Source organism: Leucoraja erinacea, chromosome 1, assembly GCF_028641065.1.
Source record: "Leucoraja erinacea ecotype New England chromosome 1, Leri_hhj_1, whole genome shotgun sequence".
In the NCBI taxonomy this organism is placed as follows: Eukaryota; Metazoa; Chordata; class Chondrichthyes; order Rajiformes; family Rajidae; genus Leucoraja; species Leucoraja erinaceus.
The window spans coordinates 136,796,834-136,813,960 of NC_073377.1; the positions used below are offsets into that span (position 1 = coordinate 136,796,834).

Here is a 17,127-nt window from a genome sequence, read left to right on the forward strand (position 1 = left end):
GCCCCTATCTCTAAGGTCTAAAGTAAAGTTGTCTCATCCAGCAAACACCAGAGTCAGCACCGCGCGCCAGACGGTGACCTCCCACCCGACCACAGTCATCGCCGTTCACCCACCTGGTTGGCACTGGGACCTCGGTCAATGCCCCCAACATCACGGCCTGTTGAAGGCGGACAAAGGCAATGAAGGGGGCCTCCAGGAAGTCCACCTCCCCCACCAGCACGTTGGATGCTTCAGCATCACGGGGCAACTTCTTCATGAACTTGTTCTTCAGCTGCAGCAAGAAAACCAAGCGTGAGGACACGAGGGCCAGAGCTACAGGGTGAGGTCGGGCAGCAGAGAGGTCGGTGATCCAACACAAACAATCTCAACATGACCTGAATTATCCCAACCCAAAACATCACCTATCCATGTTCTCCAGAGATGCTGCCTGACCCGCTGAGTTACTCCAGCACTCTGTGTCCATGTTCTCCAGAGATGCTGCCTGACCCGCTGAGTTACTCCAGCACTCTGTGTCTTTAGATGTTGGATGAGACCACACGGAGAATTCTGCTCACTTTTGATCACCCTGCTATAGGAAGGATGTTGTAAAAGTCTCTTAAACACCACTATTGTATCTGCCTCCACCACCACACCTGGCAGTGCGTTCCAGGCACCCACTACCCTCTGTGTAAACACATTTGCCCCACACATCACTACTAACCTATCCCCCTCTCGCCTTAAAACTGTGCCCTCCAGTCTTTGATATTTCCTGCCTGGGCACAAGGTTCTGACTGTCTACCCTGTCTATGCCTCTCATAATATTATACACTTTTATCAAGTCTCTCCTCACCCTCTGACGTTGCAGAGAAAACAACCAAGTCTGTCCAGCCTCTCCCTGTAGCTGAAACCCTCTAATCCAGGCATCATTCAGGTAAACCTCCTCTGCATCCTCACCAAAGCCTCCACATCCTTCCTGTAATGGGGTGACCAGAACTACACTTGTGGCCTGACCAAAGTCTGATCGACCTGCATCATAACTTCCTGACTCTTGTACATAATGCCCCGACTGACAAAGGCAAGTTATATAGTATAGATTTTCCATCTTTGCTGTGGGAGCGAGGTCAATTTTAAGGTTGACATTCATTCTGCTTGCTTGCATGTGATCCTATTAAAGTCCCACAAGCTGCATAAATCCTGACAGCCATAATCACAAGGAGATGTGTAACAGTCTCCTGAGCCCTGCCACTTCTGCATTCTGACCACGGGAAAGATTTAAAGGGGAGCTAAGGGCCAACATTTTCACACAGTAGGTGGTGGGTGCACTAGTTTAGTTTAGTTCCCAGAAACAGCACAGAAGCAGGCCCTTCGGCCCACCGAGTCTACGCCAACCAGCGATCTCCCCGTACACGAGCACTATACGACACACTAGGCACAGTTTACAATTTTTACCAAAACCAATTAACCTAAAAAACCTAAAAAACATCTTTGGCGTGTGGGAGGAAACCGGAGCATCCGGAGAAAACCCACGCAGGACACGGGGAGAACGTACAAACTCCGTACAGACAGCACCCGTAGTCAGGATGGAACCCGGGTCTCTGGTGCTGGGAGGCAGCAACTCTACCGCTGCACCACCGTGCCAAGCCTATGGAATCAGCCGCCAGAGGAGGTAGTTGAGGCAGGTACTATCACACCAATTAAAATACATTTTTACAGGTACATGGACAGGGAAGATTCCTCTGGCAACTCATTCAAGTTGCTGCTCAGGTACAGGGCCTGGTGAGCCCACACCTGGAGTATTGTGTGCAATTTTCGTCTCCAAATTTGAAGAAGGACATTCTTGCTATTGAGGGAGTGCAGCGTAGGTTCACCAGGTTAATTCCCAGGATGGCGGGACTGTCATATGTTGATAGAATGGAACGGCTGGGCTTGTATACTCTGGAATTTAGAAGGATCAGAGGCCATCTTATTGAAACATATAACATTATTAAGGGTTTGGACACGCTAGAGGCAAGAAAAATGTTCTCAATGTTAGGGGAGTCCGGAACCAGGCGCCACAGTTTGAGAATAAGGGGTAAGCCATTTAGATCAGAGATGAGGAAAAACTTTTTTACACAGAGAGTTGTGAGTCTGTGGAATTCTCTGACTCAGAGGGTGGTGGAGGCCTGTTCTCTGGATACTTTCAAGAGATAGCTGGATCTTAAAGGGATATGGTGAGAAGGCAGGAATGGGGTACTGATTGTGGATGATTAGCCATGATCACATTGAATGGCGGTGCTGGCTCGAAGGACCGAATGGGATACTCCTGCACCTATTGCCTATTGTCTATTGTCACCTTAAATCTATATCCTTTATTTCAGAACGCCCCTTCCATAAGCTAGGGTACTGTCCGATTCACTACTACCCCATTGCGGACATTGGACTTTGTCTCTGGAACTGATGCGCTACAATGCTGAGAACTATATTCTGCACTCTGCATCTTCCATATAACCATATAACCATATAACAGCACGGAAACAGGGCATCTCGACCCTTCTAGTCCGTGCCGAACACATAATCTCCACTAGTCCCATATACCTGCGCTCAGACCATAACCCTCCATTCCATTCCCTTCCCATATAACTATCCAATTTATTTTTAAATGATAAAAACGAACCTGCCTCCACCACCTTCACTGGAAGCTCATTCCACATAGCTACCACTCTCTGAGTAAAGAAGTTCCCCCTCATGTTACCCCTAAACTTCAGTCCCTTAATTCTCAAGTCATGTCCCCTTGTTTGAAACTTCCCTACTCTCAGTGGGAAAAGCTTTTCCACGTCAACTCTGTCTATCCCTCTCACCATTTGCTCTACCTATTGTAATGGAGTTTGACGTGATAATCTTTACGGGCCTGCCTCCTCGTAGTGTCTCTCTCTTACCTGATCCTTGTCGGGCTTGTCGGAAATGTCGTTCATACTGGTTGTGGTCAGGTTGCGATGGATCATCGCCGGACTACCTGGAAGAGAAAAGCAGTAGTGGCTTCAAACAACAAAGGGCGGGCAGTCCACAGGGAAAGAGTCCCAGCTGGGAACTGGGTCAAGAAGCAGACAGCATGGAGAAAAAGATTCAGGAGGGAAGCAGCCAGCATTGTTATAAAAGCAGTCTCACGGTGCACATTGAGTTAGCACCTGCACTATCTTTAATCGGACTTTACTGGACTTAACCTTGCACTACACATTATTCCCTTTAACCTGTATCTATATACTGTGGGCGGATTGATTTTAATCATATATAGTCTATCCACTGACTGGTAAGCATGCAAGAAAAAAAGCTTTTTGCTGTACCTCTGTACATGTGGCAATAAACCAAACTAAACTGTTCCGCATGGTAGGCTGCTCTGGAAGGTTAGATCGCATGGGATCCAAGGAGAGATAGCTGAATAGATAGCAAATTGGCTCCATGGAAGGAAGCAGAGGGTGATGGTGAAAGGTTGCTTCTCAGACTGGAGGCCTGTGATGAGTGGTGCGCCTCAGGGTTCGGTGCTGGGCCCATTGCTGTTGTCATCTACGTTATTGATTTGGATGCGAACATACAGAGCAAGATTAGCAAGTTTGCAGATGATACAAAAGTAGGTGGTTTTGCCGATAGTGAAGATAATTGTGTAGTCTGAGGAAGGGTGTTGACCCGAAACATCACCCTTTCCTTCTCGCCAGAGATGTTGCCTGTCCCACTCAGTTACTCCAGCTTTTTGTGTCCATCTGCAGTTGTATAAGATGTTGGTGAGGCCGCATTTAGAGTATTGTGTTCAGTTCTGGCACCGTGCTATAGAAAAGATGTTGTCAAGCTGGAAAAGGTGCAGAGAAAATTTGCAAGGATGTTGCCAGGACTCGAGCATGTGAGCTATAGGGAGAGGTTAAGTAGGCTGGGTCTCTATTCCTTGCGCAGGAGGATGAGGGGTGACCTAATTGAGGTGTATAAAATCATGAGAGGAATAGATAGGGTAGATGCACAAAGTCTCTTGCCCAGAGTAGGTGAATCGAGGACTATAGGGCATAGGTTTAAGGTGAAGGGGAAAAGATTTAATAGGAATTTGAGGGGTAACCTTTTCACACAAAGGGTGGTGGGTATATGGAACAAGCTGCCAGAGGAGGCAGTTGAGGTAGGGACTATCCCAACATTTAAGAAACAGTTAGACAGGTACATGGATAGGACAGGTTTGGAGGGATATGGACCAAGAGCAGGCAAGTGGGACTTGTGTAACTGGGACATGTTGGCCGGTGTGGGCAAGTTGGGTCAAAGGGCCTGTTTCCACACTGTATCACTCTATGACTCTATGAGAGTTGCAACTATTTTCTCTATGTTGATCCCACAGTATAGAAAGTAAGGATCGCGGTTAGTTTGTTTGACAGCGTTGAGTCAGTGAATTACTTGTGGTTAGCCGTATCTACATTGTCCATTCATTGACACAAAAGTTCCCACCAACTCACGGTCAGAACACAAAACAACGGAGCTACTCCGCAGGTCAGGTAGCCTCTGTGGAGGATGAACCACAGGTAATGTTTCTGCTTGGTGAACTATTGCCTGACCTGACAAATGTTAGACTTTAGACTCCAGAGATACAGCGTGGAAACAGGCCCTTTGGCCTATCGAGTCCGTGCCGACCAGCGATCACCTCAGGCACTAGCACTATCCTACCCACTAGGGACAATTTACAATTTTACAGAAGCTACAAACCTGTGTCTTTGGGATGTGGGAGGAAACCGGATCACCCGGAGGAAACCGATGCGGTCACAGCGAGAATGTACAAACTCCGTACAGACGGCACTCGCAGTCAGGAGATGTAAACAAAATTAATGATTCCAGTTTCTGACATATCATAGAGTCTGTCTCTTTGTCAAACAGTACTGAGCAGGTTTATCAGAACGCAGCCTGGATTAGAGGGCTTCAGATACATGGAGAGGTTGGACACACTTGGATTGTTTTCTCTGGAATGTCCGAGGTTGAAGGTGAAAATGTCAAAGGTGAGACAGGCAAAGTTTAATGGAGAAGTGCGGGGCAGGATTTTTACACAGAGGGTGGTGGGTGCCTGGAACATGCTGCCAGGGGTGGTGGTGGAGGCAGATACAATAGTGGTGTTTAATAGGCTTTGGAACAGGCACATGGATATGCAGGGAATGGAGGGATATGGATCACGTGCATGCGAGTAGATTAGTTTAACTTGGCGTCAAGTTCGGCACGGACATTATGGGCCAAAGGACTTGTTCCTTTGTTGGACTGTCCTATGTTCTAATGCAGTAAGATAGGAGAGAGAAATCTCCACACACTCAAGATTCATGAGGATGTTGCCAGGACACGAGGGCCTGAGCGAGAGGGAGAGGTGGGCAAGCTAGGACTTTATAACTTGGAGCGCAGGAGGATGAGGGGGGTGATCTTATAGAGGTGTATAAAATCACATGGGTTGTGGATATAGTGACTAATTTTCCCCAGAGTAGGGTAATCAAGAACCAGAGGACAAAGCTTTAAGGTAAGAGGGGTAAGATTCAATAGGAACCGGAGAGGCAACTTTTATAGTGTATGGTACGAGCCGCCAGAGGAGGTACTTGAGGCAGGTACTATATAGCAATATTTAAGGCATTTGGACAGGTTCATGGATAGGAAAGCTTTAGAGGGATATGGGCCAAACGCGGGCAAGTGGGACTAGTGTAGATGGGGCATGTTGGTCGGTGTGGGCAGGTTGGGCTGAAGGGCCTGTTTGACTTTGTGCTTCTGCCTGACCCACAGTGTATAAAGCACTTTGTATTCATCATCAGATTCCAACATCTGCACAACTATCAGCAAAGAGATAAAATCTGAGAGTGATTCCTTTGCAATTTGCAGTGAAACCATTGAACGAACCTCAAGGCTTACTCTACATTTGCACAAAGTTGGTCACACTTTTGGCCACACTGTGGACCAAACGCCTTGTTATTTGCTGCAGTCTCTCCACCCCATTCGTTCATCACCAGAAAGGAAAGATCCTTGATCTGCCGGAGACTTAATGCCGTACCAACGTTCTTCCAGTTGAAGGGTGAGGTCACGGTAGGATTTGTTGGCGAGCTTCCGGCTTTAATGGGGGTTTAGATAATGGAACAAGGGGGACAGCAATGGAGATACCGAATGCTAAACATCCGTTGAAGGCCCTACAGCAGCCTGGGGCTCGCCTGGAACGTGCACCACTCATAACAACTAGAGCACGGACTGGACTTGGAAAATGGTGCCAAAACATGGTGTCTCTCGCATGTGGGATCCGTGGACTATTTCTGTACACTTGCTAATCGGGGATGTGCTTGGGTACAGCAATACTCTACTGGACTGCAGGTACGAACATTATTGCACTGCGTGTTAGCACTATGCACATGTGACGATAAAAGCACTATTGAACATCAGATGACTGCCCATCAAAGTTTCACTCACCTAGAGGCTGTTTGTGGAGGTGGGTTTGTTTTGAGACACGTTGTCTACAATACGATCAACTGCCTCATTAGTGGACCTAACCCTCCCCCCCTGACTGCCCTTTAATGGACAAATTGCCCCCCCTCCCATAGTCCAGTTCAATGTCCACACCAAAACTAGTCACAGTTCAATATTGATCGTTTAATCGAAAGATACAGCACGGAAACAGGCCCTTCGGCCCACTGAGTCCGCGCTGACCACGATCCCCGTACACTAGCACTATCCTACACAATTTACAATTCCACCAAGCCAATTAGCCTACAAACATGCACGTCTTTGGAGTGTGGGAGGAATCCAGAGAAAACCCACGCGGTCACAGGGGGAACATCCAAACTCCATACAGACAGCGTCCATAGTCAGGATGGAACCCGGGTCTCTGGCGCTGTGAGGCAGCAACTCTATCACTGCGCCACCGTGCCTTAATGGGGGCCAATGGTTCTTGAGGGAACCACAATACCCGAGACTGATCTTTGGCCCAGGCCACACTCTCGCTCGCCCATCGTGGCCCGTGTCCTCTCAGCGGGGGTGGCACCGCCTGGGCAGTGCCAAGCGCTGGCTCCAAGCGCTGGCTCCAAGGGAACGCAAAGTCCTGGTCACAGCCTCGGAATTCCAGCCACTTTTTCGAGCCATGGCCCGGACCACAGGCTTATCGGAGGTAGCGGGAACGGGTCGTAAAGCAAACAGCAAGAGAGAAACGGCAAAGCGAATCGCAAGAGCAACAGAGATGGCAGCACAGTGGGTTGGCAGTCAGAGGGAGAGGGGGAAATGTGAAATGAAAGAGTGTGGGGAATTAATCACCATCTCATCACCAGGGGACTAGCCGATGAATCACATCAGCTGATCATCCAATGCTGTTAAACTCACTGACCAGCACAACGATCCACGTACTTTCCATTTAGAACCATTGGCACGTTTATTCCAATTGCCCAAATTTGCAAGATTTATCCCAGGGTTTTAATCAATGCTGGTATTCAATCAATAGGCAAATGACTGCCAACAATTAAAATCCAACAGAGAAAACATTTGTGATTATCCAACTCAACGTCAAAAGACACAGAGTGTTGGAGTAACTCAGCGGCTCAGGCAGTATCTCATGAAAACGTGGGTAGGTGATGTTTTAGGTTTAGACCTTGTCTGAAGAAGAGTTCTGACCCAAAACATTTCCTGTCCATGTTCTCTAGAATTCCTTTTGTCCCCAGCAGAACATTGAATTGGGTTTGAAACTTGCAATCTCTGCCAGTAACGGCAAAATTCCCATCACACTGGTCAATGCAGTTAAACAAGCAAACAATTTACAAAGGAGACACATCTATTGCATATCCTTCTGCTGTTGAAATAAAGAGTCATTGGGGTAATCGTTTGCAGAGTGCTGGAGTAACTCAGCGGGTCAGGCAGCATCTCTGGAGAACATGGATACAGAGTGCTGGAGTAACTCAGCGGGTCAGGAAGCATCTCTGGAGAACATGGATAGAACATGGATAGGAGACGTGAATGAGTAAATCAAATGACTGAGGTTTGTCTATCCATGTCTTCCACAGATGCTGCCTGGCCCACTGAGTTCCTCCAGCAATTTGTGTTCGACACAAGATTCCAGCATCTGCTGTTACTTGTGTCTAGGGCAAAAGTTTATTTCAACCAACAAGGTTACATTTCAGTCCATTCAGAACCCCTTGTCAAGAAGGATATGCAATATTAGAGATGATTAAAACTTCAAATCAATATAAAACAATTGGAGAAAATGATCAATATACTTTTAAATGCACAATGGGATAAACTTTGTGAGACAGATCTCCCTATGTTTGACTTTAGTTAAGGGTTGTACTGGTTTTATAACAGTACGCGTCATTTGAAAACTAGATTTTCAACATTTTTGAATTTTTAATATTACATAAATAAACGGAACTTTAAAAACTAAAAATGATTTATCAAATTAGGTGGTCAAGTCCTTAAAGAGCTTAGAACACAAAGTGCTGGAGTAACTCAGCGGGTCAGGCAGCATCTTTGGAGAACGTGGATAGGAAATGTTTAGAGGGAAATGGGCTAAATATGGGACTATATGTAGCTGGTCATTGTGGCCAAATTTGGCCAAAATGTCTATTTTTGTGCTGTTTGACTGTAAGACATATATAGCAGAGTTTTGAGTCGCAACCTTCTTCAGATCTGAGCCAAAACATCACCTATCCATGTCCTCCAGTGATGCAGATACTGAGGGGTAAATGTTTTTACACAAAGGGTGGTGGGTATTTGGATTGAGCTGCCAGAGGAGTTCATGAAGCAGGGACTATCATAACATTTCAGAAACATTTGGACAGGTACATGGATAGGACAGGTTTAGAGGAATATAGACCAAACATAGGCAGGTGGGACTAGGGTTGCCAACTGTCTCGTATTAGCCGGGACATCCCGTATATTGGGCTAAATTGGTTTGTCCCATACGTGACCGTCCTTGTCCCGTATTTGACTGCTACTCCTCAGGTCGAGGGGACTATCGGGTCGGAGCGCCGCGTCCGGCCCCGCTTCACCCATCTCGACTTAGTGCAGCCCATGGAGTGCAGCAGCACCTCGCCCGTCTGTCGGCAGCCCGGCCAACCTTCGGACCTTCGCTTACACCACTACTCATCCTTCTCATGGCCGATCATCGGTTCATGAGTTGGATGGGGTGCTGGACTTTGTGCGCGACGTCGGGCCAAAGTTTCTCAGCTGGCCCGCCGGCTGGGCTTTGTGTGCAGTCCAGCACCAGGGCCAACTCATCATTCACCCAGCCACAGCCGAGTCGGTCAATGAATTGCCATTGGGAATTTTGCCCTTATTTTGACCTTTTGCCCCTTGTTTGGGAGTGAGAAAGTTGGCAACTTTCGGTGGGACTAGTGTAGATGGGGTAAGTGGGTTAGCAAGTTGGGCCGAAGGGCCTGTTTTTTCCAGGCTGTAGGACTCTGCGCTGCCCGAGTGCCTACAGCACTTTGTGTTCATCACAAGGTTCCTGCATCTGCAGTTCCTTGTGTCTATCTGAAACAGGTGAAGCAGTTTATAGGATGTGTCACCAGCATGGACTGATCTGTGTCCCGGCACCTGCCTACACAGGGCTCTGGTTATGGGTGAACACCAAGGGGTCATGGCTTTGTGCCTTGCACCAACCATGGAGGAACCACAACTTGGTCTCCGCCTCCACCCTGCCATGTACAACCAAGGTCTAGGAGTTAACAGAGGGAATAAAGTCTCACAAAGTTCACCATCTGAGATCACATCTACGCCGCAACTAACGTTTCCGAATGATTTCATGTATGGCATTCATACCCAAAGATGTGGCCCTGATTGACTGGCTTGCGCTGGATCATTGGTAACTCTCTCGGCAAATCGTGCCAGTCGGGAGATGGGTACAGCACGGACATTGTGGGCTGAAGGGTCTGTCCCTTCACTTTACTGTTCTACCTCCTACGCACTCATAGAGGAGGCCGCAATGTCCGTGCTGAACAAGATACAGATATATTTTATATGTGGGAGCATTGGGCAAACAGAATCGTATAGCACAGGAACAGGCCCTTTGGCCCATAATGTTCATGCTCAAAACTATGCCATGACAAACCTCTATCTGTCTGCATGTAACCCCTCCATTACCCTCCACTCCCCAGATATATACAACTCATCCCATAATAGCTTGGTTTTCAAAAGTTTCCCCGCAGGTCCCTATTAAATCGTCACCCTCACACCTTCAACCTATGTCCTCTGCTTCTCAACCCCCCTACTCTGGGAAAAATAATCTGTGCATTCACCCGATCTATTCCCCGCATGATCTTGCAATCTTGTAAGATCACCCCTCAGACTCCTGCGCTCCAAGAAATAGAGTCCTAGCCTGCCCCAATCCCTCCCTGCAGCTCAGGCCCTCACGTCCTGGCAACATCCTCGTAAATCCTCTCCGCACCCTCTCCAGCTTGACGATAACCTTCCCATAGCACGGGTCGGCAAAAACTGGACACAATACTCCACCCTCAGCTGGCACAAGTGTAACAGGTGTCAACCTCTGTCCTCAGCTCTGTGCTGTGAAGATTCCAGGATTCCAGATTGTTTTGGGAAGGGACCCGTCAACGAGCCAGTCGATCAGTGCTCCATCTAATAGCCCATTCAGATGCGCAAGTGTAAGCCTAGAGACAGGAAGACTGCTAAAGGAATGTTTCTTGCCTTGTAACGTCACAGCCTTGCCCTGACAGGCTCTGAGTGGGAGCAGCTGCCATCTATTTAGGGGCTGCAACAGCAAAGAACTATTTAACCGGATGTCGTGGAGGATCCTGATAATGAGGGGCTGGGAACATGGACAACCCGAGCCTTTGCCCCAGCTGGTTGCAGAGATGAGGAGGCGCTCTTAACGTTTCCCCGGGTGAAAGTCGCCCTGGTGTCCGCGGGGACGCTGCAACAGACCCGACCCACGCGGGGTTAATGGAAGGGGAGAAGGGAGTCACTAACGGCACGCACCGTGGTGGAGCCAGGGCACTGTCAGCCAACCCACACCGGGCTTTGGTGAGGAGCTCCTCATGGGAGCTCATAAGCTCATGTCATAGTAGCAGAATTAGGCCATTCGGCCCATCGAGTCCACTCTACCATGGCTAACCTATCTCTCCCTCTCGACCCCATTCTCCTGCCATATTCCCTGACACCAGCACTAATCAAGAATGTGTCAATCTTAAAAATACCCACCGACTTGGCCTCTACAGCCGTCTGTGGCAATGAATTCCACAGATTCACCACCCTCTGACCAAAGAAATTCCTCCCCATCTTTGTAAAGGTGGGCAGGGCTGGGGGAGGGGGGGGGGGGGGGGCTTGAGGAGGGAGGTGGCGGCTGGGGAGCTGGGGCAGGAGGAGGTTAGGATGAGCCAGGTTGCTCTTTCTTCCGAGTCAGCAGAGGTTCCGTGGGCCAAATGGCCTCCTCCCTTGCTGTGCAAAGTTCAGCAACTCCGCTCAAAATATTCTCTGAACATTTCACATCTTCTTCACACAGAGGAAAGAAGAAGAACGGAGAAATGTTGTTCGGCTCAGGGTCACGGGTCTGTTGGAGATTTTAGAAGTTGGGTTTGGATTTGGTTTGAAGAGCCAAATGTAAAATGCTGGGGAAACTCAGCAGGTCAGGCAGTATCTGTGGAAGGGTGCTGCACAGATGACTTTTAAGGGCAGGACCCATCTTCAGGTGTTGCCTGACGTTGAGTTCCTCCAACACTTTGTTCTTTGCTCATTATTCCAGCATCTGCAGCCTCTTATGCCGCAAGACTATTACAGAAGAGGGAACCAAGTTGGTTTAGTTTAGTTTAGAGATACAGCGTGGAAACGGGACCTTCGGCCCACGCCGACCAGCGATCGATCACCCATTCACATTATTTCTGTGTTATCGCACTTTCTCAGCCACCCCCTACACACTCTGGACAATTTACAGAAGGCCAATGAACCTACAGACCCACACATCTTTGGTGTGTGGGAGGAAACCAGAGCACCCGGAGAAAACCCAAGCGGAGGCACGGAAACATGTAAACTCCACACAGACAGCACTTGAGGTCAGGATCAAAGCCAGGTCTCTGGCCCTGTGAGGCAGCAGCTCTACCAGCTACCCTGACAGTAGCATTTAAGATTCAGAACGGCACAGTGGCGCAGCGGTAGAGTTGCTGCCTCAGGTTTGATCCTGACTACGGGTGCGGTCTGTGTGAAGTTTGTACGTTTTCCCTGTGAATGCGTGGGTTTACTCTGGCTGCTCTGGTCACCTCCCACACACTAAAGACTTGCGTGTTTGTAGGTTAATTGGCTTCTTTAAAAATTGTAAATTGTCCCTGGTGTGTAAGATGCGCTAGTGTACACGGTGATTGCTGGTTGGCGCGGTCTCGTTGGGACGAAGGTCCTGTTTCCATACTACATCTCTAAAGTAAAGTAAAGCAAAGTCTAAGGTACAGATAGACATGGTTTCAGTAAATGATGGATGAACTGGACATTAGACTGCGCTGCTGGGGTCCGGTGTGGATTAGTTCCACCTCATTCATGCCGTGATATCTTTGTGTATTGTGGGGAGCTAGTGGCCGGATGAGTGTTTCAGGCAATGGTTGTTCTGTTTCTAATCCAGGATGGGTTGGCTTTGCACTTTGATATGAGACCATACATGTAGGGGAAGCAGTGAAGATGTTAGTGGTGAAGTGGACCACAATGGTGGGCTAGTAAGGAGGGAGGAGACTGCAGCAAATTGGCTCCTGCATTACCATTATCGGAGGTGGAAAACAGCCTACTTGCACTGGAAACCGTCTTGCCGATCTCAGCCAGGGAGCGCAGGTTGGATTTCTTGGTCTGGTGCCGATGTTTACGCAGCAGGGTGTAGGTCACCTTGTCCTTCAGCTCAGCCTTCAGCAGACCCTTCGCCACCTGCTCCTCGATGATCAGGTCTGGTGGAACACAAAGCGTCATACAACATACACATACAGCATAGATGCAGCATGCCACATACAGCATGCAGCATGCAAGATGCAACATCCACCATGCCACATACAGCATGCAGCATGCAAGATGCAACATCCACCATGCCACATACAGCATGCAGCATGCAAGATGCAACATCCACCATGCCACATACAGCATGCAGCATGCAAGATGCAACATCCACCATGCCACATACAGCATGCAGCATGCAAGATGCAACATCCACCATGCCACATACAGCATGCAGCATGCAAGATGCAACATCCACCATGCCACATACAGCATGCAGCATGCAAGATGCAACATCCACCATGCCACATACAGCATGCAGCATGCAAGATGCAACATCCACCATGCCACATACAGCATGCTGCATAGAACATACAACCTAGTACATGCAAACTAAAAAGTGCAACGTTCAATACATGACACATAACATGCTACACACATGTGACATACACCATGCAACATACAACATAGAACAGAACTCAATGGGCCGAATGGCTTCATTCGGTTACTACGACTAATGAACCTTGAATTAAGGAAGAGCTTTTGCTTTATTTATCGTACTTGAGTTTGCCTTAATTTCAATCATGCATCTGATCTGACGATAGCATGCAAAACAAACACAGGACATGTTTGCACTAAATGTTGCGCCCTTTATCTTTATCTGTACACTGTGGACGGCTTGATTGTGTTCATGCACAGTCTTTTCTTTTACTGGGCAGCACGCAAACAAAAGCTTTCCACTGTACCTCACTACACGTGACTGAACTAAACATGGAACATAGACCGGTACAGCACAGGAACAAGTCCTTCAGCCCACAATGTCTGTGCTGAACATGATGCCGAGATAAACTCATCTCCTCTTCCTGCGTCTGCGCTCCCTGCATTTCCATGTGGCCATCTAACACATTTTTATCTCCTTTTTAGCCTTTGTATCTTGCATGGAACATAGAACCTAGATGACTGATTGCAGCACAGGACCAGGCCCTTCGGCCCACAATGTCTGTGCTGAACATGACACAAGTTCAACTAATCTCCTCTGCTTTGCTTTTCACACCATCCAATCAGATCAGATGCCACTATACATAAATACAATCAAGCCAAACTCCAGTACAATAGGTAGAGCAAAGGGGAAGATACAGAGTGCAGAATATAGTTCTCAGCATTGTAACGCATCGGTTCCAGAGACAAAGTCCAATGGGGTAGAGGTGAATCGGACAGGTCTGGACAGAGTGGATGTGCAGAGGATGTTTCCACTAGTGGGAACTCTGGGACCAGAGGACACAGCCTCAGAATAAAAAGACATATGTATAGAAAGGAGATGAGGAGGAATTTCTTAAGCCAGAAGATGGTGAATATGTGGAATTCACTGCCACACAGCTGTGGAGGCCGTCATTGGGTATTTTTAAAGCAAGATTGATGGATTCCTCGTTAGTACGGTTGTCAGAGGTTATGGGGAGAAGGCAGGAGAATTGGGCTGAAAGGGAAAGACAGATTAGCCACGATTGAATGGCGGAGTAGACTCGATGGCGAAGAGAGCGAATGGCATGTTGGCTTTCATAGCAAGAGGATTTGAGTATAGGAGCAGGGAGGTTCTACTGCAGTTGTATAGGGTCTTGGTGAGACCACACCTGGAGTATTGCGTGCAGTTTTGGTCTCCAAATCTGAGGAAGGACATTATTGCCATAGAGGGAGTGCAGAGAAGGTTCACCAGACTGATTCCTGGGATGTCAGGACTGTCTTATGAAGAAAGACTGGATAGACTTGGTTTATACTCTCTAGAGTTTAGGAGATTGAGAGGGGATCTTATAGAAACTTACAAAATTCTTAAGGGGTTGGACAGGCTAGATGCAGGAAGATTGTTCCCGATGTTGGGGAAGTCCAGGACAAGGGGTCACAGCTTAAGGATAAGGGGGAAATCCTTTAAAACCGAGATGAGGAGAGCTTCTTTCACACAGAGAGTGGTGAATCTCTGGAACTCTCTGCCACAGAGGGTAGTTGAGGCCAGTTCATTGGCTATATTTAAGAGGGAGTTAGATGTGGCCCTTGTGGCCAAGGGGATCAGAGGGTATGGAGAAAAGGCAGGTACGGGATACTGAGTTGGATGATCAGCCATGATCATATTAAATGGCGGTGCAGGCTCGAAGGGCCGAATGGCCTACTCCTGCACCTAATTTCTATGTTTCTATGTTTCTATGATGGGCCGAATGGCTTTAGAATTTTGAGGTACCGTGTGGAAATAGGACCTTCAGCCTACCGAATCCGTGCCGACCAGCGATCACTCCCGCATACACTAACACAATCCTACACACTCGGGACAATTTACAATTTTACTGAAGCCAATTAACGTCCAAATCTCAACGTCTTTGGAATTTGGGAGGAAACCGGAGAAAACCCACGTGGTCACAGGGGAAACGTACAAACTTAGTACAGACAGCAGCCGTAGTCAGGATTGAACCCAGGGCTCTGGCGCTGTGAGGCAGCAACTCTACCGCTGCGCCACCGTGCCACCCTGTGCTCCTATGACTTCTGGACTCTGGTTAATAGAAGAGCTTTTGCTCTGCCCACCGTACTTGTGTTTGGCTGGATTGCGTTCATACATCTGATTTCACTAGATAGTGCGCAATACCAAAGCCTTTCCCTGTACCTCATTGCATGTGACTACAATAAACCTAAACCTAATCTCCGTCGTAGCATCCACACTGTAGATCAACCACATTAACCTCTGTCAATATAACCTTCACCACATATATTATACACACTCCACCAGGCTAGATGCAGGACGATTGTACCCGATGTTGGGGAAGTCCAGGAAAAGGGATCACGGCTTAAGGATAGAGGGGAAATCCTTTAGGACCGAGATGAGAAAAACATTTTTCACACAGAGGGTGGTGAATCTCTGGAACTCTCTGCCACAGAAGGTAGTTGAGGCCAGTTCATTGGCTATATTTAAGAGGGAGTTAGATGTGGCCCTTGTGGCTAAAGGGATCAGGGGGCATGGAGAGAAGGCAGGTACGGGATACTGAGTTGGATGATCAGCATTGATCATTATTGAATGGCCTGCTCCTGCACCTATTTTCTATGCTTCTATGTTTCTGTGTAATCCAGTCCGGGATTTGAGTAAGGAATGTGGTTACTGATAACAGCCTGCTGGTCCTTGAGCTCGGCAGTCTGTAAGTTGATGCAACGAGTGCAGCAGTATGTATTATTCTCTCTGCATAAATTTTAATAAATGCCTTGAGGTTCACCTAATACTTTGTAATGGTTTGATTACAACACACACACCATGTTTTACCTCACACATCGGCAACTTACCCACAATCTGAGGCAAAGTGGAAGCTTCCATGTCTAAGATGACCGTCCCTTTCTCTAGGCAGGTGCGGAGTTCAAACAAGCTGTGCAGGGAGAGAGTGGCCACGTGAGGCTTGCTCCACCTCTCTCCCCCTTCTTCCACCTTCTCCTCAAACTTGATCCACCTGGAGGACAGCAAAAAGGGGGGTTAGAAGCGACCACGTCCCACCCAGGCCTGACGCCGCTGTGTAGTCGTCAAGTTGTTCAACCAATGAGCAGAACGCACATGGCGCACCGGTAAAGATGCCGCCTTACAGCGCTTCCAGCGCCAGGGACCCGGGTTCCATCCCGACTAATGGTGCTGCCTGTATGGACTTCTCACCCGCGACCTGCGTGGGTTTTCTCCGAGATCTTCGATTTCCTCCCACACTCCAAAGACGTGCAGGTTTATAGGTTAATTGACTCTGTATAAATGTAAATTGCCCCTCGTGTGTGTAGTGTTAACGTGCGGGGATCGCTGGTGGTGGCCCAAAGGGTCTATTTCTGCACCATATCTCTAAACTAAACTAAACCGTGGAGGCTGATGAAAAGTCTCGACCCGAAACGTCACCCATTCCTTCTCTCCACAGATGCTGCCTGTCCCGCTGAGTTACTCCAGAATTTTGTGTCTATCTAGAGAACTGTGGACCCTTGGTCCAGTGACGCAGGTTCGAATCCCAGTTCGGCAGCTTTGGAATTTGCTAAGATAAATAACTCAGGACTTAGAAAATAAACTGATCTTAAAATCAGAAGACCATACGCCAATTAGGCCATTCAGCCGATCGAGTCTGCCGTACTATTCAATCGTGGCTGATCTATCTTCTCCTCTCAACCCTCTCAAATAACTTTCCCTCTCAAATAAACTTCATTGTGGTTTATGAATGAATTAAATTGTCCCTGAGT

General features: G+C 48.0%; 1 protein-coding gene across 1 annotated transcript in view; it reads right to left on the reverse strand.

Moving 5' to 3' along the window:
- LOC129696731 (electrogenic sodium bicarbonate cotransporter 1-like) overlaps positions 1-17,127 on the reverse strand; it is a 214,005-nt gene that overhangs the window by 154,088 nt on the left and 42,790 nt on the right. The window contains exons 5-8 of the mRNA XM_055634903.1: positions 16,210-16,370; positions 12,675-12,854; positions 2,895-2,971; positions 114-271 (exon numbers count right to left, since the gene is read on the reverse strand). Of these exons, the coding sequence (XP_055490878.1) occupies positions 114-271; positions 2,895-2,971; positions 12,675-12,854; positions 16,210-16,370 (576 nt within the window). The remainder of the gene's footprint in view (positions 1-113; positions 272-2,894; positions 2,972-12,674; positions 12,855-16,209; positions 16,371-17,127) is intronic.